This window comes from Dasypus novemcinctus, chromosome X, assembly GCF_030445035.2.
Source record: "Dasypus novemcinctus isolate mDasNov1 chromosome X, mDasNov1.1.hap2, whole genome shotgun sequence".
Taxonomy (NCBI): domain Eukaryota; kingdom Metazoa; phylum Chordata; class Mammalia; order Cingulata; family Dasypodidae; genus Dasypus; species Dasypus novemcinctus.
In genome coordinates this window covers 78,087,665-78,111,461 of record NC_080704.1, presented here as the reverse complement: position 1 = coordinate 78,111,461, position 23,797 = coordinate 78,087,665, and the positions used below count along the sequence as shown (strand labels likewise).

The 23,797-nt window shown below is 41.6% G+C and overlaps 1 protein-coding gene and 1 pseudogene across 1 annotated transcript in view; both read left to right on the top strand.

Annotated features, from left to right (window-relative positions):
• The window catches only part of TEX11 (testis expressed 11), a 546,877-nt gene that overhangs the window by 441,551 nt on the left and 81,529 nt on the right, over positions 1-23,797 (top strand). The window contains exon 26 of the mRNA XM_058291673.2: positions 20,162-20,311. Within this exon, the coding sequence (XP_058147656.1) occupies positions 20,162-20,311 (150 nt within the window). The remainder of the gene's footprint in view (positions 1-20,161; positions 20,312-23,797) is intronic.
• Positions 15,416-19,983, top strand: LOC139438119 (protein FAM193B-like; annotated as a pseudogene).

Sequence of the window (23,797 nt, the reverse complement as noted above, 5' to 3'; positions counted from 1 at the left end):
CTACCCTCAGCAACTACCATGGCCACTGTCTCCACATCAGTGATACCAATTCTTCCATTGCTAGAGTCACAATAGTTCTATCTATTTCAATCTTGTTTTGTGACCCAACATGTGATCTATCTTGGAGAATGATCCATGTGCACTTGACAAGAATCTATATCCTGTTTGGGAGTGCAGTATTCTGTATAAATCTGTTAGGTATAGTTCATTTATCATATTATTCAAGTTCTCTGTTTCCTTATTGATCTTCTGTCTAGATGGTCTATCTTTTGATGAGAGTGATGTATTAAAGTCTTTAAATATTATTGTACAGGTGTCTCAATATTACTGTACAGTTGTTTTTCCCTTCAGTTTTGCCAGTGTTGGCCTCATGTATTTTAGGGCACCATGATTAGGTGTATAAATATTCATTATTTTTATTTCTTTTTGGTAGATTGACTGCCTTTATTATTATATAGTGTCTTTGTCTCTTATAGCAACTTTTGACTTAGTCTATTTTATCTGATATTAGTATAGCTACCCCAGCTCATTTTGGTTACAATTTACATCAATTATCTTTTTCTATCCTTTCAATTTCAACCCCAAAAAATAAAATAAAATAAAAATTTCAACCCATTCATGTCTTTGTGTCTAAGGTGAGTCTCTTGTAAACAATATATAGTTGGAGCATACGTTTTTTTCCATTCTACCAATCTGTCTTTTGATTGGGGAGTTTAGTACATTAACATTCAATGTTATTTCTGAAAAGGCAATAAGAGACACAGGAAGAAAAACATAATGAGAGACACAACAAAGCAGAGAGCAGAGGTTCCCAGTGCCTCCTAAAGAGGACAAGCAGGACGGCAAGCTGTTACGATGGGCAGGCATGGCAAGCTGCCATGACAAGATGACACTACAAGAGACACAAGATGAAAAACATAATGAGAGACACAACAAAGCAGGGAATGGAGGTGGCTTAAGCAATTAGGTGCCTCCCTCCCATATCAGAAGTCCCGGGTTTGGTTCCTGGTGCCTCCTAAAGAAACAGAGAAGATGAACAGACACAGCAAGTGCAAACAATGAGGGATTGGGGAGAGATAAATAAATAAAATTTTTAAAAAGATTTAATAAATGTATATATATAGGGGATTCCCACATGCCCTACTGCCTTCTCCTTCACTTTCCCACATTAACAACATCTTTCATCAGTGTGGTACCTTTGTTACAGTTGATAAACGCTTACTGAAGTATTGTTACAAACCATGGAATATTGTTTACATTATAGTTTACACTCTGCCCCACATGATTTTATAGGTTTTGATAAAATGTGTAATGGCCCTATACCCAACATTGCAATGCCATGCAAGACAATTCCAATGTCCCGAAAATGCCCCCATGTTACACCTGTTCTTCCCTCGCCCTACCTTCAGAACCTCTGATGGCCACTGCCTTTATATCAATGATACAAGTTCTTCCATTGCTAGAAAAATAATAAGTCTACTTTAGTCCATTGTTCATTCCCTTATCTTGAGGTTTTGGGGATCATGATTCCCACTCTGATTCTAATTGAGAGGGGGCTTAGATCCCATGGGGCAGATGGGTGGAACTGTCTTGCTTGCAGTTTTTGTTCCTTGGGATGGGCATTGTCCATCATCATTTCCTTGTTAGTTATCCTGGGCAAGTCCAATGAATTGGAGAGTAGGGACTGCAACTCTGCTGAGATTCAGTACTCAACTGACAAATGAACAGACCAAAGATTTAAGACTCTGGGATGTATATTTAACAAGTATAATGCTAATTAAAGGTTCAAATAAAAGGGGCAGAAGAGCCATGTGTAGGGAAACTATAAATGAGTCTGTTTTACACTACGGAGCATAAATTCCAAAGTAACGTCCACTGACAGGGTGCCAAATTCCTGAGCCTGTCTGCCCTGCTTATAGTGTCTAGATGTCTCTAGAGTCCTCAGGATCCCCACTGTTTACTGTAGTAGTCAATGAGATCCTGCCAAGATGTGCATAAGTGTTACCTCTGGAATGACCTCCTGACTCACTTTGAAATCTCTTAGCCATTAAACAACACTCAGTTGGGGAAGCACATGTGGCTCAAGTGATTGGGCTCCTGTCTACCATATAGGAAGTCCAGGGTTTAATTCCCGGGGCCTTCTGGTGAAGGTAAGCTGGCCCACATGGTGAGCTGGCCCAAGCATAGAGCTCGCCTACACAGAGTGCTGGCCTGCACAGAGTGCTGCCCCACACAGGAGTGCTACCCTGCACAGGACTGCTGGCCTGCATGGAGTGCTGGCCCACATGGAGAGCTAATGCAGCAAGATGATGCAACAAAAAGAGACTCAGAGAAGAGACAATAAGAGATGCAGCAGACCAGGGACCTGAGGTGGTGCAAGAGAATAATCGCCTATTTCCCACTCCAGAAGGTTCCAGGATGGGTTCCTGGAGCCACCTATTGAGAATACAAGCAGACACAGAAGAACACACAGCAAATGGACACAGAGAAGATGGGGGGGGGGGGGGATACATCTTGGAAGAAATACTCATTTGTATTTAATATTTTCCCCCTTCTGGTCAAGGTTTTTTCCCAAGTGCATCACTAGTTGGTATTTGGTAATTATCCTTTGGTGCCAGGAATCATGTCCCCACACTAGGGGGAAGGTAGTGCATTTATATGCTGAATTTGGCTTAGAGAGAGGTCACATTTGATCAACAAGGAGGCTTTCAGAAGGTGACTCTTAGGCAATATGTAATAGTAGGCTAAGTTTCAAGTTTACAAGAAAAGGTTCATAAGTACAATCATCAATATCAAGGACCTGCCTCCTTTGGAATTTATGCTCCCCAGTGTGACAGAGTTGGACTCAGCTGTAGTTTCCCCACACGTGGCTCTTCCGTCCTTCTATTTGCACCTATAATTAGTCCTAGAGTTGGTAAGTATACGCCCAAGAGACTTAAATCTTGGGCCTGTCCATGTGCCAGCTGAGACCAGTTCATTGAATTTGCCCAGGACAACTAACAAGGAGGAGATGATGGACAAACAACACACCAAGGAACTGAGAATGTCTACAAACTGCAAGCAAGAGAGTTCCATCCATTGACCATATGGGATCCCCCTCAATTAAAGATGAAGTGGGCATCACCATCATAGAGTCCTCAGGGTTGGGGAATGAACTATGGACTAAAGTAGACTTACCGTGATTCTAGCAATGGAAGAAAGATCATTGATGTGGAGGCAGTGGTCACTGGAGGTTCTGGGGGGTAGGGAAAGGGGAAAAAACAGGTGTAATATGGGGGGCATTTTTGGGAACCATCCTGAATGACATTACAACTACAGACACAGGCCATTGTATATCCTGCCATAACCTACAGAGTTGAGTGGGAGAAAGTGTAAACTACAAAGTAAACTGTAATCTATTCTTAGTGGCAGTGCTCCAAAATGTGTTTATCAATTGCAATGAATTTACCACACTAATGAAAGATGTTACCAATGTGGGAAAATGTTGGAGGTGTGGGGAGTTGGGCATATGGGAAACTCCTATATATTCTATGTAACATTTATGTAATCTTTAAGTATCTTTTAAAAATAAAAAATATATATTTTTTAAAAGTATCAAGGGCCTGGCATAGTGATCTGTCTTCCTTCACTAGGTACTGCCCATGTACTTGGGAATTCTTGCTGTTCTATTAGAGAATATAGCAGGACTCCCCAGGATGGGAATTCAGTATTCTTTTGGTTTGTTGTGCGTCTTACCAACCAAGACAATAACACGTGAACATATTCATATGCCTTAAAGGCATGCTTCAGGTGCAGCCCTCCCCACATATCCTCCCATCAATGACACCCCATACCAGAGATCTTCCCCTGCCACAGTTGTGACCCTTCTGTAATCCAAAACCACTCTAAAAACAAAACCAAAAAATAACCAAATAAGATTAATAAGAAAATTAAGTAATAACAATTAAAAATAACAAAATGAAATACAAAAATTTAAAAATTTTGAATAACAAAATTTTTATACATTGTGTCTTTCATCACTGTAAGATCTGTTATCTTGTATATACAGTGAACAATTTATTCCATATGTTCCCACCAGTATTTTACTTTTTCCATTTTATCTTCAAGGAAACTTTAGGTTTTATCTTCCAAGAAACTTTAGGTTATAGAAAAGTCACATAGAAAATATAGAGGATTCCCATACACCCAATACCCTTCCCATCTTCCACTCTCCCCTATTAAAAAATTTTACATGTGGATGGTACATTTGTTATAATTGCTGTACAAATACTGAAACTTTGCTACTTAGCATGGTCAATGGTTTACATTTTGCACTATACACTTTTGTAGGTTTTGATGAAATTTAAAATGGCCCATATCCATTATTGCAAGATCATGAAGAACAGTTCTAATGTTCTAAAAATGCCCTATGCTCCATCTATATTCTTTCCTCTCCCTCCTCTCAGAACCTATGGTAATATCTAAGCTTCAATTTTTGAAGAATAAAGTTCATAGTTACTTGCAATAATATATATATATTTTTATTGACTTTGTAATAATATTACATTAAAAATATATATATATGAGGTCCCATTCAACCCCCACCACCCCCACCCCACCTCTCCCCCCCCCCCCCAGCAACACTCATTCCCATCATCATGACACATCCATTGCATTTGGTAAGTACATCTTTGGGCACCCTCTGCACCTCATGGTCAATGGTCCACATCATGGCCCATACTCTCCCCCATTCCATCCAGTGGGCCCTGTGAGGATTTACAATGTCCGGTGATTGCCCCTGAAGCCCCATTCAGGGCAGCTCCATGTCCCGAAGACGCCTCCACCTCTCATCTCCTGCCTTTCCCCATACCCATCAGCCATCATGTCCACTTTTCCCAATCCAATGCCACCTTTTCTATGTGGACATTGGATTGGTTGTGTCCATTGCACCTCTATGTCAAGAGGAGGCTCAGATTCCACCTGGATGCTGGATGCAATCCTCCCACTTTCAGTTGTAATCACTCTAGGCTCCATGGTGTGGTGGTTGTCCTTCTTCAACTCCATCTTAGCTGAGTGTGGTGAGTCCAATAAATCAGATTGTAGGTGCTGGAGTCTGTTGAGGCTCAGGACCTGGCTATCACATTGTCAGTCCAGAGAATATATATATATTTTTAAAGATTCATTTATTTCACACACACCCCTCATTGTTTGCAGTTGCTGTATGTTCTCTGTGCCCATTTGCTGTGTGCTCTCTGTGTCTGCTTGTCTTCTCTTAAGGAGGCACCTAGAACTGATCCTGGGATCTCCCATGCGGGAGAGAGACACTTAATCACTTGAGCCACCTCAGCTCTCTGGTTTGTTGTGTCTCTCATTGTCTTTCCTCTTTCTGTCTCTTTTTTGCGCCATCTCATTGCATCAGCTTGCTATGCCTGCCCTTTGAGCCAGCTCACCTTCTCCAGGCAGCACCAGGAATTGAACCCAGGACCTCCCATGTGGTAGCTGGAAGCCCAATTACTGGATCCACGTCCTCTTCCCACTTGCAATATTATTGAGGACTTGTCATATTTAGGCACTGCCTATGTTCTCGAGTGATTCTTGTCCCTCTAATTGAGAACATAGCAGGACTCCCCAGTATGGGGAGTTCAATATTTTCTTGTTTATTGTGTGGGTCTCAACCCACTGAGATGACACACTATGACAAGATGAACACTTACATATTCCATAGAGACATGCTTCAGATTTGCCCTATCCCTCCTATCCCCCACACCCAACACCCTATACCAGTAATCCTCCCCTGACATATTTGCTAAAAGAACATTCACACCATTGCAGTTTTAAGCAAAGACCTGCAAATCCCCAGGGTTCACCTGTTCCTTCCTCCAACCCTCTCCCCAGTTCAATGGATAGTCCAACCCAACCACACCACCCTACTCCCCCTAACAGACCAGCACCGCTGAACCTTTTTAAAATACTTTCTTTGTGGTTATCCTGGGGTGTGTATTACACAACCTATGTCTATAATCTACTAGTTTCCAAGGATACCAACTTAGCTTCAAAAGGACGCACATCCTCTGCTTCCTTATCCCTCTGTTTCCCTTCTTTATGTCGCTTTTGTGCCATATTACCTCTTTATATTTTGGTCCTTTATCAGGAAATATGACTTTTTCTTGTTCAATTGTATTCTGGCTCTTATAGGAATTAAAGAGTAGAGTTATATATTGAGGATATGTACTATTGGGTTTGCATTTAGCCTTTTAGTTACCTTTATTGAAGAGTTTCCATCTCTCACTGCTACAAGCCACTCTTTCCTCTCTTTTCCTTTTAAACTAAGAACTTTCTTTAGTGGTTATTGTAGGGTAGGTCTTTTCTTGACAAATTCTCTCAGTTTTTGTTTATCTGTGAATATTTTAAACTTTCTCTCCTATCTGAAGGACAGTTTTGACAGATAAAGATTTTTGGCTGGCAGTTTTTCTCTTTCAGTACCTTAAATATATCATATCACTGCCTTCTTGCCTCCATGGATTCTGATGAGAAAATAGGCACTTAGTTTTATTGAGGATCCCTCGTATGTGATGAATCACTCTTCTTTTGCTGCTTTCAGAATTCTCTGTCTTTGGCATTTGACATTCTGATTAGTATGTGTCTCTGAGCATTTCTATTATTATTATGTTCTGAGTTTGTTGTGCTTCTTAGATGTATATTTATATCGTTTGTAAGAGTTGGAAAATATTTGACTATTTCCTCAAATATTCTTTCTGCCCCTTTACCCTTCTCCTCTGATGACACCTATAATGTGTATGTTTGTACACTTGGTTCTGTCACTCAAGTCCCTGAGATACTGCTCAATTTTTTCTGTTCTCTGTATGTTTTTTCTGACTGCATGATTTTGATTGTCCTGTCTTCTAGTTCACTGATTCTTTCCTCTGCCTGTTCCAGTCTTCCGTTGTATGCCTCTAGTGTATTTTTCTTTATTTTTTCAATTAACTCATCCCCCCCCCCTTACAGCTTGCTTTTGCTGTCTGCTCTCTGTGGCATTTGCTGCATGTTCTTCTGCATTTTTGCTTGTCTCCCTTTTTTTCAGTTGCATTACCTTGCTGAGTCGGCTCTCTGTGGCACTTGCAGGCCAGCAGCATTCTGTGGTGCTCGGGCCAGTGGCTCTCTGCAGCATTTGGGTGAGCCTGCCTTCACAAGGAGGCCCTGGGACGTGAACCCAGGGCCTCCCACATGGTAGACAGGAGCCCAACTGATTGAACCACAGCTGCTTCCCCCTCTAGTGTATGTTTAATCTCCATTATTGTACTTTTTATCTCCATAATTTGTTTCTTTTTAAACTTTCAAAATCTTCTTTAGGCTTACACAGTGTTTTCTTAATATGCTTTCACTCTGTATTCACCATTATTTTATTTCTATCCATATTTTTCTTCATCTTCTTGAATTTATATAGATTTGTTTGAACTTCTTTGATTAGTTGGTCCAAATTCAGTGTCTACTATCAAGTTTTAACTTGTTCCCTTGACTGAGACATAGCTTCCTGTTTCTTAGTATGGCTTGTAATTTTTTACTGATATCTGGGCATCTGATTATTTTTGATGTGTTAACTATGAACTCTTCCTTTTGACCAGGGTTTAATAGTTGATTGGCTTTGTGTTAAGGTTCTTCTTTCATGCTTGGTCCAAATTATTCTGGACATTTAAAGTAGCCCATGTTTAACTGTTCAGATTTTCTCAGCTCTTCTGCACCTGATTCTTGCCCTGGATATGCAATGCAATCTTTAGATTGCCTTTTTGTGTGTAGTGGTTTCGCCTCCAGGAGAAAACTTCCTTACCTCTGTTCCTGCTTCGGGAATCTTGATCTCTTCTGTTTGTTTTTGTGCAAAATTTTCTCCCCAGTGTCTATGATTTATTTGAATTATCTCACTCAGTGACCCCTTTTCAGTTCTGGCACCCATCCTGTCTTACAGCAGTTCAGTCCCCTCCCATTTTTTTCTCTGAGACTTTTCTGACTCTGTTTCTTATCCCACTAGGGTATCCCACCTTCAGGAGCCAGATAGAGTCAATCAAGGAAAGTCCAATTTGTGTTTAGGTGGTTCAGCAAACAGAGGCTGGATTGAATGTGTTCATGTCTTGCCAACATTTCTGCTGTGGTCTCTTTTTCCCCTGGCATCACTTTTGTATGTGGCACCCCTCAGCTGCTTGTGTTCCACCATGGGTCTCTGCATACTTACGTCCCTGTGCCTGGATATTCGTTGGGTTCTAAGTTGCTGCAGTGAGTGGCTCTGTGGTCTGCATCTATGGCAGGAGGACCCCAGGCTGTGCTGCCTCTGTGTGACTCTTTTTTTTTATTTAATTCCCCTCCCCTCCCCCGGTTGTCTGTTTTCTGTGTCTTTTTGCTGCGTCTTGTTTCTTTGTCCGCTTCTTTTGTCATCAGCGGCACGGGAAGTGTGGGCGGCACCATTCCTGGGCAGGCTGCTCCCTCCTTCGCGCTGGGCGGCTCTCCTTATGGGTGCACTCCTTGCGCATGGGGCTCCCCTACGCAGGGGACACCCCTGTGTGGCATGGCACTCCTTGCGCGCATCAGCACTGTGCATGGGCCAGCTCCACACAGGTCAAGGAGGCCCGGGGCTTGAACCGCGGACCTCCCGTGTGGTAGACGGACGCCCTAACCACTGGGCCAAGTCCGTTTCCCTGTGTGACTCTTAAGCTGTGTTGGATTGAGTGAGGGGAAGATGTCCAGACTGGCAGTTCCGGGCTGTAAATCTTCTACCTGATTTTGGTGTTTTCTTTTCTTTCTGTTCTATTCAGCATTGGTGGAGTCCTTCTCCAGTCTCTTATTATTCTCCAGAGTACCAAGCAAGCAGGATTCATCCTTTTATTAGTTGATTTTGAGGGGAGGTTTTTCCAGATGACATCTTAAGTTGCCATGTTGGTGACGTCAACCTCTGGATGAAGATATTTTAATACATAATCCTGACAAATCCAGAATATTTAATGAACTCCTGGAGCTCCACAGGAAAAGAGAAATAACCCAATAAAAAATGGGCCAAAGAATTGAACAGAACTTTCACAAACAGGATACACAAATGGTCAATAAGCAAAGCAAAAAGCGTTCAACATCACTATTCATCGTAGAAAGGCAAATTAAGACCACAGTGAGAAACCCACTGCAAACTCACTGAAATGCCAAAATTAAAATACCAAGTGTTAATTAAGAAGTGAAACAATTGGAGTTCTGTTACATTGCTGGTAGGACTATAAATCTTTACAACCGCTTTGGAAAACTGGCAGTATCTGCTGAAAAACAAATATAAACCTACCCAGCAATGACCCAGAAATTCCACTCCTAGATATATATCCAAAGTGAAAAGAGTGTATATGTTCATCAAAATATATACAAGAAATGTTTGCGATAACTCTATTCATGAAAGTTAAAAATTTTTATCAAGCCTAATGTCCATCAAGAGAATGAATTAAATTGTGTCATATTGCGGATCAGCGGAATATCCCTGTCTACATAAAATAACATGACTTTAAAATGCTGTTTGACCTAATGTAAGGGGGAAATGGAAAGGAGAAATGAGTTTATATGGCTACGAGTCTCTAAAAAAGAGTCTGGAGGCTGTCAGAAGGATTGCCCTTATGCACAACTGAGCAGAGTCTGAGAGACAGATAAAGCAGATACAACCCCCAGATATCGGTTCCTTCGAGGGCTAAAGAGACCCATGGGAGTTATGGTCATGGCCGATGGGGTTAACTACCAGGTCAGATGGCCCCTCTTTGGAACTGGTGTTTATGTGTGATGAATCTGGACTCAGATGGGATCTCTCTTCATAAGACTTTCATGCTAATGTGCTGGAGGTGCAGTTAGTGTCGGGGTTTAAGATATATTTAGGGGATTTGAATCTCTGGACTGACAATGTGATAGCCAGGTCCTGAGCCTCAACAGACTCCAGCACCTACAATCTGACTTATTGGGCTCACCACACTCAGCTAAGATGGAGTTGAAGAAGGACAACCACCACACCATGGAGCCTAGAGTGATTACAACTGAAAGTGGGAGGATTACATCCAGCATCCATGTGGAATCTGAGCCTCCTCTTGACATAGAGGTGCAATGGACACAACCAATCCAATGTCCACATAGAAAAGGTGGCATTGGATTGAAAAAAGTGGACATGATGGCTGATGGGTATGGGGAAAGGCAGGAAGAGATGAGAGGTAGAGGCGTCTTTGGGACATGGAGCTGCCCTGGATGGTGCTTCAGGGGCAATCACCGGACATTGTAAATCCTCACAGGGCCCACTGGATGGAATGGGGGAGAGTGTGGGCCATGGTGTGGACCGTTGACCATGGGGTGCGGGGGTGCCCAGAGATGTACTTGCCAAATGCAATGGATGTGTCATGATGATGGGAGGGAGTGTTGCTGGGGGGGGGAGAGGTGGGGTGGGGGTGGTAGGGTTCAATGGGACCTCATATATATATATTTTAATGTAATATTATTACAAAGTCAATAAAAATAAAGAAAGAAAGAAAGAAAGAAAAAATTGTGTCATATTCGTAAAATGGAATATTACACAGATTAAAAGGAATGCACTTCAGATATATCCAGTGATATGGATGAATATCATAGACATGTTGAGCAAAAAAAGTCAGGCACAGAAGAGTACATGGAATATAATTTATTTTTTGAAATACCTTTATTGAGGTATAATTCACATACCATACAATTCACCCATTTTAAAATTTACAATTCAATGGATTTTAGTATATTCAGTCATGTGCAACCATCACCACAGTTAATTTTGCAACATTCCTTCACCTGAAAAAGAAATCCTATACCTCCCCAACTACCCCCACCCCTATCACTCCTACCCCAGCCTTAAGTGATCACTAATCCAATTTCTGCCTCTACAACTTTGTATATTCTGGACATTTCCATAAATGAAATCATATAATATGTAGTCTTTTGTGACTGGCTTCTTTCACTTGGCGCATTTTCAAGGTTCATCCATATTATAGCATTTATCATTTCTTTTTATTGCCAAATAAAGGTCGTTTATCTGTTCATCACATGACGGACATTTGAGTTGTTTTTGCCTTTTTGCTATTATTATTAATGCTACTATAAACATCTGTATACAACTTTTAGTCTGAACATATGTTTTCATTTCTCTTGGGTATATACCTACATACATTCGCACCAGCAGTGCATGAGAGTTCTCCTGATTCTCATGATTGCTTATTATCTGAATTTTTTAATCTAGCCATCCTAGTGGGTATGAAATGATATAGCATTGTGTTTTGATTTGCATTTTCCTGATGACTAATAATGCTGAGCATCTTGTCAACATTACAAGATCCCTTCTATTCCTAGTATGTTGAATGCTTTGTCATGAAAGGGAATTGGATTTTTGTGAAATATTTTTTCTCTATTGAGATGATCTTGTGGTTTTTATTTTAATTCTGTCAGTACGATGTATTACATAAATTGATATTTGGATATTAAAATATTGCATTTTTGAGATAAATCCCACCTGGTCATGGTGTATAATTCTTTTTGTATGTTACTTTATTCAGTTTGCAATATTTTGTTGATGATTTTTGTGTCCATGTTCACCAGAAGTATTAGTCATAGTTTAACTTTTCTCATGATGTCTTTGTCTGATTTTGGTATCAAGGTTAATACTGGCCTCATAGAAGAAATTGAGGAATGTTTCTTCCTCTTTTATTTTTTCTTTAGGAGGTACAAGGGATTGAAACCAGGACCTCGTACATAAGAAGCAGGCACCCAGCCACTGTGCTACATCTGCTCCCCAATGAGAGTTGGGGTTTGTTTTTTTTTTTTGGTTTGTTTTGGCTTTTTTAGGAGGTACCAGGATTCAAACCCAGGACCTCATACCTGGGAAGCAGGCGCTCAACCACTTGAGCTACATCCCCTCCCCTGTTTTTTTTTTTGTGTGTGTGAAGAATTGGTATTATTTTTTCTTTAACTAGAAGAATTCAATGGTAAAGCTGTTTGAGCTCTCCTTTTGGGTCATTTCTTTAATTAAAAATTGTATCTCTTCCCTTGCTTTAGGTCTATTCAGATTGTCTGTTTCTCTTGAATCAGTGTTAGTAGTTCTTTCTAGGAAATTGTCCATTTCATCTAAGTTATCTAATTTATTGGCATACAATTGTTCGTAGTATTCTTTTATAATCCTTTCTATTTCTGTAATGTAAGTAATAATGTCCCTCTTTCACTTCTGATTCTACTAATTTGAATCTTCTTTATTTTTTTTCTTGGTCAATCTACTTAAAGTTTTGTCAATTTTGTTAATCTTTCCAAAGAACCAGTTTTTTATTTCATTGATTTTCTCTATAGTTTTTCAATTCTCAATTTCATTAACCTCCACTCCAATCTTTATTTTGTCCTTTTGTTTGTTTTAGGTATAATTTCCTCTTCTTTTTTTCAGAGTCTAAAGTCAAAGGTTAAGTTATTAACTTGAGATCTTTCTATAGGCATTTATAGCTAAAAAATTTACTGTAAGTACTACTTTAGCTACATCCAATAAGTTTTGGTTTGTTGTGTCTTCATTTTCATTTATCTCAAAGTATTTGTAATTGCTCTTTTGACTTCTTCTTTGATATATTGGATAACAGTGTGTTGTTTAATTTCCACATATCTGTGAATTTCCCAAAATCTTTCTGTTATTGATTTCTTTTTTTTTTTAATTTCTCTCCCCTTCCTCCCTGCCCCAGTTGTCTGTTCTCTGTGTCTATTTGCTGCGTGTTCTTCTTTGTCCGCTTCTGTTGTTGTCAGCGGTACGGGAATCTGTGTTTCTTTCTGTTGCGTCATCTTGGTGTGTCAGATCTCCGTGTGTGCGGCGCCATTCCTGGGCAGGCTGAACGTTCTTTCGCACTGGGCGGCTCTCCTTATGGGGTGCACTCCTTGCGCATGGGGCTCCCCTACGCGGGGGACACTCCTGTGTGGCACAGCACTCCTTGTGCGCATCAGCACTGCATGTGGGCCAGCTCCACATGGGTCAAGGAGGCCCAGGGTTTGAACTGCGGACCTTGCATATGGTAGACGGATGCTCTAACCACTGGGCCAAGTCTGCTTCCCATCTATTATTGATTTCTAATTTAATTCCATTGTGCTGGGAGAACATACTTTACACTGTGCCTGTACATTTTTTTAAAAGTTTTTTGAAGTTTGTTTTATGGCATAAAATAAGGTCTGTCCTAGAAAAGGTTCCATGTACACTGAGAAGAATATATATTCTGCTGTTATTGGATGAACTGTTTTATAGATGTCTGCTAAGTCTAGTTGGTTTATAGTTCTGTTCAAATATTCTATTTTCTTTCGATCTTCTGCCTAGTTGTCCTAAGTATAAATCATTTTTATAAAGTTCAGGAACACACAAGCCTATCAATAATTGCATTAAATTTAATGTCCTAAACCAGAGGTTTGCAAAGATTTTCTTAAAGGGCCAGATAATAAATATTTTAGGCTTGCAAGCCATATGGTCTCTATCACAACTACTCAAGTCCACAATTGTAGCAAGAAAGCAGGCATAGACAATATTTAAATAAATGGGTATGATTGTGCTCCAATAAAACTTTATTTACAAAAATAGGCAGTTGCCATGAATTGTCATTTGTTGCTCCCTTGTCTAAATGCACCAATTAAAAACCCCAAATTGCCATATTAGTCAAATATAGAGAAATCAATAGGTAAAAGTAAAAATAAGAAAAAATATATCATGCAAACACTCAACAGAAGAAAGCTTGAATGTGTATTTTAATGTCAGACAAAACTGACTACAGAACAAGGAATATTACTGGGGATAAAGATAGACATAATGAAAAAGTGGTCAATTAGACCTGATAATATAACAATCCTAAATTTGTTTGCTTCAAATACATCAAGCCTCAAAACAAACAGCACCAAAGCATCAAAATACATGAGTAAATATTGTTAGAACTGAAAAGAAGGAAAGTCAAATCCACAGTCACAGTTAAAAGATTTCAAGATTCCTCTTTTATTAATCAGTAGAATAAGTGGACAGCCACTCAAAATGATATAGAAGATGTGAACAACACTATCAACCAACTTGATTTAATTTACATTTATAGGGAAGTGGATTTGACTCAACTGATAGAGCATCCATCTACCACATGGGAGGTCCAGGGTTCAAACCCAGGGCCTCCTGACCAGTGTGGTAAGCTGGCCCACGCACAGTGCTTATGCACACAAGGAGTGCCATGCCATGCAGGGGTGTCCCCCGTGTAGGGGAGCCTCACACATAAGGACTGCACCCTGTAAGGAGAGCTTCCCTGCACAAAAAAAAGCACAGCCTGCCCAGGAGTGGTGCTGCACCTACAGAGAGCAGATGCAGCAAGATGATGCAACAAAAAGAGACACAGATTCCCAGTGCTGCTGACAAGAAAGCAAGCAGACACAGAAGAACATGCAGTGAATGGACACAGAGAGCAGAAATGGGGAAGGGGGGTAGGGGAGAGAAATAAATAAAATAAAAAATAAATCTTTTTTAAAAATTTACATTTATAGAAAACTATAGCCAACAAGAGCAGAATACACTTTTTTTCAAATGCACATGGAACAGTCATCAAGATAGACCATATTCTGAATCATAAAACTAATCTCAAAAAAACTTTGAAAGTATTGAAATCATGGAAATATGTCCTCTGACCATAATGGAATTAAACTATAAATCTATATTGCAAAGGTATCTGTATAGTCTCCCAAATATTGGGAAATTAAACAACATGTAAATAACCCATGGATCAAAGAGGAAGTTATAAGGGAAATTATTAGTATTTTGAATTGATAAAAAATGGAAATATAAAAATTTGAGGACACAGTTAAAGCTGTATTAGAGGGAAATTTATGCATTAAACACTTCTATTAGAAAAGGAAGAACAGTCTCAAATAATCTAAACTATCACCTTAATAAACTAGGGGGAAAATCACAGATTAAATCCAGACAGACAGAAAGAAAGAAAGAATAAAAATAAGGGCAGAAATCAATAAAGTTTAAAACATAAAACAATACATAAAATCAGTGAAGCCAAAGCCTGGTTCTTTGAGATCAATAAAATGGATATACCTCTAGTCAGACTGATCCAGTAAGAGAAAAGACACAAATTACTAATATGAGGACTGAAAAAAGGTTGGAGGTGTATAACTACAGATCCTATAGAAATTTTAAAAGATAAAGTGGTTGCTGGCAGCCAGCAGAGGAGGGGGAGCCAAGCTGTTAACCTGTGAGGGAAGCGGTGGCAGCAGGAGTGGAGTGAGTCAGCAGCACTAGCAGCAGCATGACTCCAAAGCGGTAGGGTTGGTGCAGTTCCCTGGGCAGAAGCCACACAAGTCCTAGGCACTACTGCAGAACCTGTAAGCAGAAGTGGGTGCAGGGTCCCCAGGGGTGCTGGCGCCTATGGAGCACTACCCCAGGGAGGAGGACAAGCCCGAGGAAGTACCTGTCCTGCAGACGCTCTCCATCTCTAGCCAATCTGTGCTGACTTGCTGCCTCCAGTGTCACCAGAAAGGCAATGGGTGAGAAGAAGGCCCTTCTCAAAATGGACTGGTGTTGCAGGGTGAGAAGCTGCCCCCTGACTTCATGCCAAAGCCTGCCAGAATCTCCTAGGCTAGATGCCTCTATGTGTCTGCCCAAAGAGCATGAAAGAAGATGTAATGCCAACAGGTGGAGGGCATGCAGTGGCAATCTCCTTGTCCCATACATCTTGCAAATCATGGTCTTGTGGGAGTGACATTCCTTTTCATTGTCCTATTCATCATCCTCTTCTTCCTGCCATAGGGACTCAGGGAACTGGGATCTCAGCTCGCTCCTGTGGGCACAATCTCTCAGGCCTCTGGAATTCCCTGCACACCAGTGGGGCCCTGCCAGGCAACTCACTTGGAAGTCCTTCTCCTATACCTGGTCCATCTCGGAGCACCCTAACACTCAGACCTCAATGCCCTCAACCCCCAACAGCTCCCTCCCCCAGCCAGCATCTCTGATCCCATCTCACCCAGGATCCTTTGGCTTACCACCCCACCCACACCTGTTGTCCACAACACAGCATCGTCTTTCCCTGCCCAGGCTTCAGAGAATCTTGCTGCTGCTGCTGCTGCTGCTGCTGCTGCTGCTGCTGCTGCTGCTGCTGCTGCTGCTGCTGCTGCTGCTGCTCCTGCCCCCCACCCCCCGCCACACTCACTCACATACACACACCAGAGCCCCCACCTGCCTTCCACCAGCATGCCTCCACTGTTCTCCAGGTGCAGCCATCCCTATAGTGGTCGCTGAAGCAGGCCTCTCCTCCTACCACCAAACTCTCAGCAATTCCCTAGCACTCACAGCAGGAACCCCAGGTACAGGAGACACACTTTATACACAGTGGCCTGGCATGCCAGCTGCCCCAGCCCTGCAAGACAGATGAAGTACTGGTCATAGAAGAGGATAGCATCTCAGAGTATAGCTCCTGCACATTTTTCTCCACCCACCAAAGAGATGGCGAGGTCTGTGACTGCTGCTACTTTGAGTTCTTTGACCACTATGCAGAAAAGGAGAAGGCCCAATTGGCAGCAGGAGCCCTAAAGCAGGCAAATCACAATATTTCTGGAAGCCAGGAGCCAAAGCCTGCCAGGGAGAGGCTCTTGGAGTGGCCTGCCCAGGAGCTAGATAGGGTCAACAACTTCCTGAGCAGCTGTCTGCAGAAGAAAAAGAACACTGTCAAGGATTCCATCCATGACAGCTTCAGCATTTGTAAGCTCAGCATGGATGGCAATGGCTTTAAGGAGGGGGCTGCTGAGACCAAGCCCCAGAGTCTACCCTGCTCAAACCTCAATGGCTGCTCAGAGCAACAGCCTGACTTAAACCTTTACCTGTCCTCTGTGACTTTGAGTTCCCCCACAGAACCATACATTACAAGCTCCACACAAGCCAGCCTCACCATGGGCAGAAATGAGAGGTCCCCACCCACTGTGCACAGAGGTGGGAGATCCTTGTCCTGGTATCATTCCAGAAAATGGGCTAATGAGGAGGGGCAGCATCATGCCCAACCTGTGCCTGGTGATCTGGTCAAGACACCCAAGCCAGGCAACCCTATCTCTGAGAAGACAAGCCCAAAGGAGGTCCCCAGTTGCAAGCAGGAGCTACCTGAGCCTGTGGCCTCAGGTAGAAAGCTGTGAAAGGGCAAGAGATGGGGCAATGAGGCAAGAAGAGCTGGGCAAGCCCAGCTTCCTGGCTTCTGGACAGCCTAGAGGTGTTCAGTACCAAGGGCCAGACCCCTGACCCCAAACAACCAAGCAAGGCCTCAGAACTCAAGTGGTTGAGCACCTGCTTCCCACATACGAGGTCCCAGGTTCATTCCCAGTGCTTCCTAAAAACAAACAACAAACAAATCAAAAAACCAACTCAGGGAAGCCAATGTGGCTCAGTACTTGAGCTCTGGCTTCCCACTTATGAGGTCCCAGGTTCAATCTCTGGCCCCAGCACCTCAAAAAAAAAAAAGAAGAAAAAGATAATCCAAATAATCCTATACTTACTACATAAATTGAATTCATAGCTTAATTCTTCCAAGAAAGAAAACTTCACTGGCTAATTTTCCCAAACATTTAAAGAGCAAATAATACCAATTTTACACAAACTCTTCCAGAAATATAGAAGAGAAGGGCACACTTCCCAGGTCATTTTATGAAGTCATTATTACCCTGATACCAAAACCAGACAAAGACAATGCAAAAAAGGAAAACTAAAGACCAATATCCCTCATCAACATAGATACAGAAATCCTCAACAAAATATATAGCAAATTGAATTTAGTAATATATTAAAATGACAATATGTAATAACCACGAGGTTTATCATAGGAATGCAAAGTTGTTTCAACACTGTAAACTCAATCAATATAATTCACCATATCAACAGATTTAAAGAAGAAAATCATGACCATCTCAGCAGACACAGAATAAGTATTTGACAAGGTTCAACATCCATTCGTACTTTTTAAAAAAAAAAAAAGCTCTCAGGAAACTAGGACTAGAAGGAAAGCTCCTCAGTCTGATTAAAGGCACCTACACACATACAAACACAAACACACAAAAATCCTATACCTAATATCATACTTAATGGCAAAAGACTGCATGATTTACCCAAAAGATCAGAAATAAAACAAGGATGTCTACTCTTACCACTTCTGTTCAACATAGTCCTGGAGGTCCTAGCCAGTGCATTAAGGCAAGCAAAAGAAAGGGGGGAGGGGAAGACATATAGCATGGAAAAGAATAAACAAAATTATTTCTGTTTGTAGGTGGCATAGTTGTCTGCTTAGAAAATCAAATCCAAATAACCTACCAAAAAAAAACAGTCACTGGAACTAATTAGTTAATAAGTTTTAAGATAAAAGATCAGGGAAGTAGATGTGGCTCAGGCAACTGAGCTCCCATCTACCACATGGGCGGTCTGTGATTCGGTTACCAGTGCCTCCTAAAGAAGACAGCTAGGGGAAATGGATGTGACTCAACCAATTGGGCTTCCATCTACCATATAGGAGGTCCAGGGTTCAATGCCCAGGGCCTCCTGGTGAGGGCAAGCTGGCCCACACAGTGAGCTGGCCTACATGAGAATGTCACCCTGCACAGGAGTGCCACCCAGTGCAGGAAAGCCACCCCACACAGGAGTGCCAGCCAAGGCAGAGAACTGGGACAGCAAGATGATGCAACAAGAGACACAGAGGAGAGAAAATAAGAAGACGTAGCAGAACAGGGGGTTGAGGTGGCACAAGAGAGTAATCACCTCTCTCCCACTCCAGAAGGTCCCAAGATCAGTTCCCGGAGCCCCCTAATGAGAACACAAGCAGACACAGAAGAACACATGGCGAATGGACACAAAGAGCAGACAACAGGGCAGACAACGGGGGGAATCGGGAGGAATAAATAAAATAATTTTTTTTAAAAAGACAGCAAACTGGCATGATAGGGAGTCATGGCAGGTTGATACAACAAGATGATTCAACAAGAGATACAAGAAGAAAAACATAATGAGAGACACAACAAAGCAGGAAGCAGAGGTTCCCGGTGCCTCCTAAAGAAAAGGAGCAAGGCAGCAAGCTGGCGTGATGGGCAGGCATGGCAAGCTGATGCCATAAGAGACACAAGAATAAAAAAACAAAATGAGAGACACAACAGGGCAGGGAACAGAGGTGGCTCGAGTGATTAGGAGACTGCTCCCCACATGGGAGGTTCCAGGTTTAGTTCCCGGTGCCTCCAAAGACACAGAACACAGCAAGTGCAAAAAATGAGGGAGTGGGGAGAAATAAATAAATAACAAAAATAGATCTTTAAAAATAAAAAATATAAAAGGCCAATATGCAAAAATTCATTGTATACCTATTTACTAGCAATGAAATTCAGGATCAGGCAAAAACAATCAGTAATGATAAACGTTGTTACCTCTAGTATGGTAGTATTGACTGGAAAGGAGCACAAAGTAACCTTCTGGAGTATTGGAAGGGTTCTATATCATGATCTTGATAGTGTTTGCATGGGTTTAAACATGTAAAATTCAACGAGCTGTTTGTTTAACATGAGTGCACTTTATTCAGTTTATCATATGCATGGTGTCCCTCAAAACCTTTTAAACACTTCCATCCACCAAGGGTGCGTGAAAACTATACCACAAAGTAGTACATGCCACTTGATAGGGGATTCTACACATTGTGGATACCCAAGAAATACTGTTGACTGAATAAATGAAACAATTTGGAAACTACTTTTCTTAAAGTAAAACCACGATCAGATTATACAGCATTGCATTTTCTGGTTAGCCCAGCCCTCAGAGTAAGCATGGACCTAGAAAAAATTCACAGGAGTCAAGATATAAATTGGGTTGGAATTAGAATTCTTAGTGACAGCTGCCAGGACTTCTTCAGGCTAATTAGGACCATCATGGCAATAATTTCAGGAAGTGTAGGTAATGCTAGTGAATGCATTAGCGGGTACTGAAAGTATTGATGATCTTATAGATTAAAAATATAAAAACATCTGTCACAGAGGCCAACTATCTATTTGTAATTAAGATTTATTTTCCTCAACAAATAAACCTCCCCAGTAGAGGGATTAGTAGAAAAGAGAATAATGAAATGTAATCACAGAGCATGTTGCGTTTTTGCCTCTTTCTTAGGGGACTTCTCAAATGATCCATGTGAGACACTGCTTCTGCTGTATGAGTTTGAAGTTAAAGCCAAAATGAATGATCCATCACTGAACAGCTTCCTGGATTCAGTGTGGGAACGGCCTCATTTAGAAAGTAAAACATTTGAAATAATTGCATGTAAGAACTATATTATGATTTTCTAAAATACTTCTACTTGGTTCTTCTCTTTACTATTCTTACTTCCAATCTTACACTCCTCTGCACCCTCAGAGCACTTTGTTTCTCCCTATCTAATGACATTCTTTTTTGTTTGAAATCTTATATTTATTGCCAATTTATATTGCTACAGTCAAAATGTAGTACAATAATTAATTCCTTTAATCTAGCAAGTAATAGGCTTCAAGAGTTTGATTTGGTTTGGTTTTGTACTATGTTGTTGCTAAATTTCACCTCATTCTTATCACAATTGTTTGACCATTGATGATGATGATATATTACAGAAGACCTTCCTGGGTTTTTTTTTTTTTCCTCTATTTTTTTAAGATTTATTTTTTATTTATTTCCCTCCCCTTCCCCCCCCCCCCATTGTCTGCTCTCTGTATCCCTTCACTATGTGTTCTTCTGTGACTGCTTCTATCCTTGTCAGTGGCACCAGGAATCTGTTTCTTTTTGTTACATCATCTTGCTGTGTCAGCTCTCCGTGTGTGCGGTGCCATTCCTGGGCAGGCTGCACTTTCTTTTGCACTGAATGGCTCTCTTTACTGGGTGCACTCCTTGCGTGTGGGGCTCCCCTATGCGGGGGGCACACCTGCGTGGCAAGGCACTCCTTGTGCAACATCAGTACTGCACGTGGGCCAGCTCCACACAGATCAAGGAGGACCGGGGTTTGAACTGTGGACCTTCCATGTGGTAGACAGACGCCCTATCCATTGGGCCAAGTCCACTTCCCATTCTCTAATTTTTTTTAATGTTACAATCGAAAAATATAAGAGGTCCCTATATACTCCCCACCCCATCAGCCCACTCCTCCCAGATCAACAACCTCTTCCATCATCGTGGCACATTCATTGTATTTTGGAGCACATGGATAATGGTTTACATTGTAGTTTACACTCTCCCCCAGTCCACCCAGTGGGTCATGGCAGGACATGCAATGTCCAGCATCTGTCCCTGCAGTACCACCCAGGACAACTCCAAGTCCTGAAAATGCCCCCACATCATATCTCTTCTTTCCTCTCTCTACCTTCAGCACCTACCATGACTACTTTCTCCACATCAATGCTACAATTTGTCCCATTACTAATCACAATAGTTCCATTGTAGAATATCAGTAATTCCACTCTAATCCATACTCTATTCCTCCATCCTATGGACCCTAGGATGGTTATGTCCACTCCACCTCTATATCGAGAGGGGGCTTAGATTCCACATGGATGATGGATGCAATTCTCCTGCTTGCAGTTGTTCTCACTCTAGGCTCCCTCGTGTGGTGATTGACCATCTTTACCTCCCTGTTACCTGGCTGGGGTAAGTCCAATAAACCAGAGGGTAGGAGTTGCAAGTCTGCTGAGGCTCAGGGCCTGGCTGTCACATGGACAGTCCAGAGATTCAGATCTCCTGAGTATACACCAATCCTAGTGCCAACCACAGGTTCAGTAAAAGTGACAAAAGAGGCATATGTAGAAAGGTCAAGACAAGTCCAACTGCATCACACTCAGGAACACAAACTCCAAAGTAGGGCCCACTGACATGGCACTGAACTTGAGAGTAATCTGCCATGACCATAGATCTTGTGGGTCTCTGTAGCCCTCAGGAGAACCAGTACCTGGGGATGTAAATACTTTGGCTGTCTCTAGGACCCTGCTGAAGTATGCATACACATGACACCTCTGATGACCTCCCAAATCTTTTTTGGAGACTCATAGCCATATAAACTAATTTGTCCTTTCCATTTTCCCCTTTTATTCAAGGTCTTTTTCTAGTTACATCATCAGCTGGTACTTGATACTAATCCCTCAGTGCCAGGAGGCTCATCCCCGGGAGTCATGTCCCATGCTGGGGGGAAAGGTAATGCATTTACATGCTGAGTTTGGCTTCGAGACTGGCCACATTTGAGCAACATGGAGGCTCTCAGGAAGTAACTCTTAGGCACCCTGCAGCTCTAGGCCTAGGTCATATTTCAGGCACACAGGCTCACAAGCATAGTCATCAGTATCAAGTGCTCATTGTTGGACCATCTGTCTTTATTGGTCTTTGCCATTGCACTTGAGGGATTGTTGCTGTTCCACTGGGGAATGTGCTCCCCTGGCTAGGAACTCAGCACTCCCTCAGTTGTCGTTTTTAACTGAAACCAGTATGAAAATATCCAAACATTTTTATGCACCCTGTATACATGCCCTGGAGAACTCCCTCCCAACCATGTGCCCCCCGTCAATAACACCCCACACCATTTTTCCTCCCCTGCCATAGTTGAACCTCTCTGTGATCCAAAACCTCTTAAAAAATGAAGCCTAATATATTGCGAAGTTCCATTAATAGTAAAATGGAATATAGTGATGGATTTCAAGGTTAGAAATAGAATTCATACTAATTTAGAAAAATTAAAGTAAAAATAAATTGGGATATCAAAAAATGAAAAATCTTTGTTTTTGACATTTTGCCTTTCATCACTGTAATAGGTATTGTATGTATAGTGGCAAGGCAATTTCTTTCATTTCTTCCTCAGTATCTACATCCTTTCTTTTTGTTTTTTTCTAATTATTAAGTTTGTCTTCACAAAAGTTTTAGATCACAATAATTCATACATACAATATAGGGTACTCCCGCATATCCAACATCAATCACTTTGTCCCTTCCCCAGCAATGATCTTTTTACATGTTCATAGTATATTTGCTGCAGCTGATGTACAGATATTGAAAAATAGCTTTCTTTTTTTTTAAAGACTTTTTTTTTTATTTCTCTCCCCTTCCCAACCCCCCCCCCCCCAGTTGTCTGTTCTCTGTGTCTATTTGTTGCATGTTCTTCTTTGTCCACTTCTGTTGTTTTCAGTGGTATGGGAATCTGTGCTTCTTTTTCTTTCTTCATCTTGTTGTGTCAGCTCTCCATGTGTGCGGCAACATTCCTGAGCAGACTGAACTTGCTTTCGCGCTGGGCGGCTCTCCTTACAGGGCATGCTTCTTGTGCAAGGGGCTCCCCTACACGGGGACACCCCTGTGTGGCACGGCACTCCTTGTGCGCATCAGCACTGTTGTGTGGACCAGCTCCACATGGGTCAAGGAGGCCCGGGGTTTGAACCGTGGGCCTTCCATGTGGTAGACGGATACCCTCACCACTGGACCAAGTCTGCTTCCCTGAAACATAGCTTTCAAACATGGCTCCATTTTGGTTTACACTATGGTTTATATTTTAGACTATACAATCTTCTAAATTTCTTATGGTTTACATTTTAGCCTATAGACTTTTATACATTTTTGGTGTAATTTAACATGTCCTATATCCATCATTGCATGATCTTGTGGAACACTTCCATTGCCCCACATTTACAAGGATTCCATCTACTCAATACCGCTCTCTGCCTTCCCTCAGGGCCCACAGTGACAATCAATCTTCATTACTTGAAGAACCATATTCACAGATACTTGCACCAATGTTGAGGGCTTGAC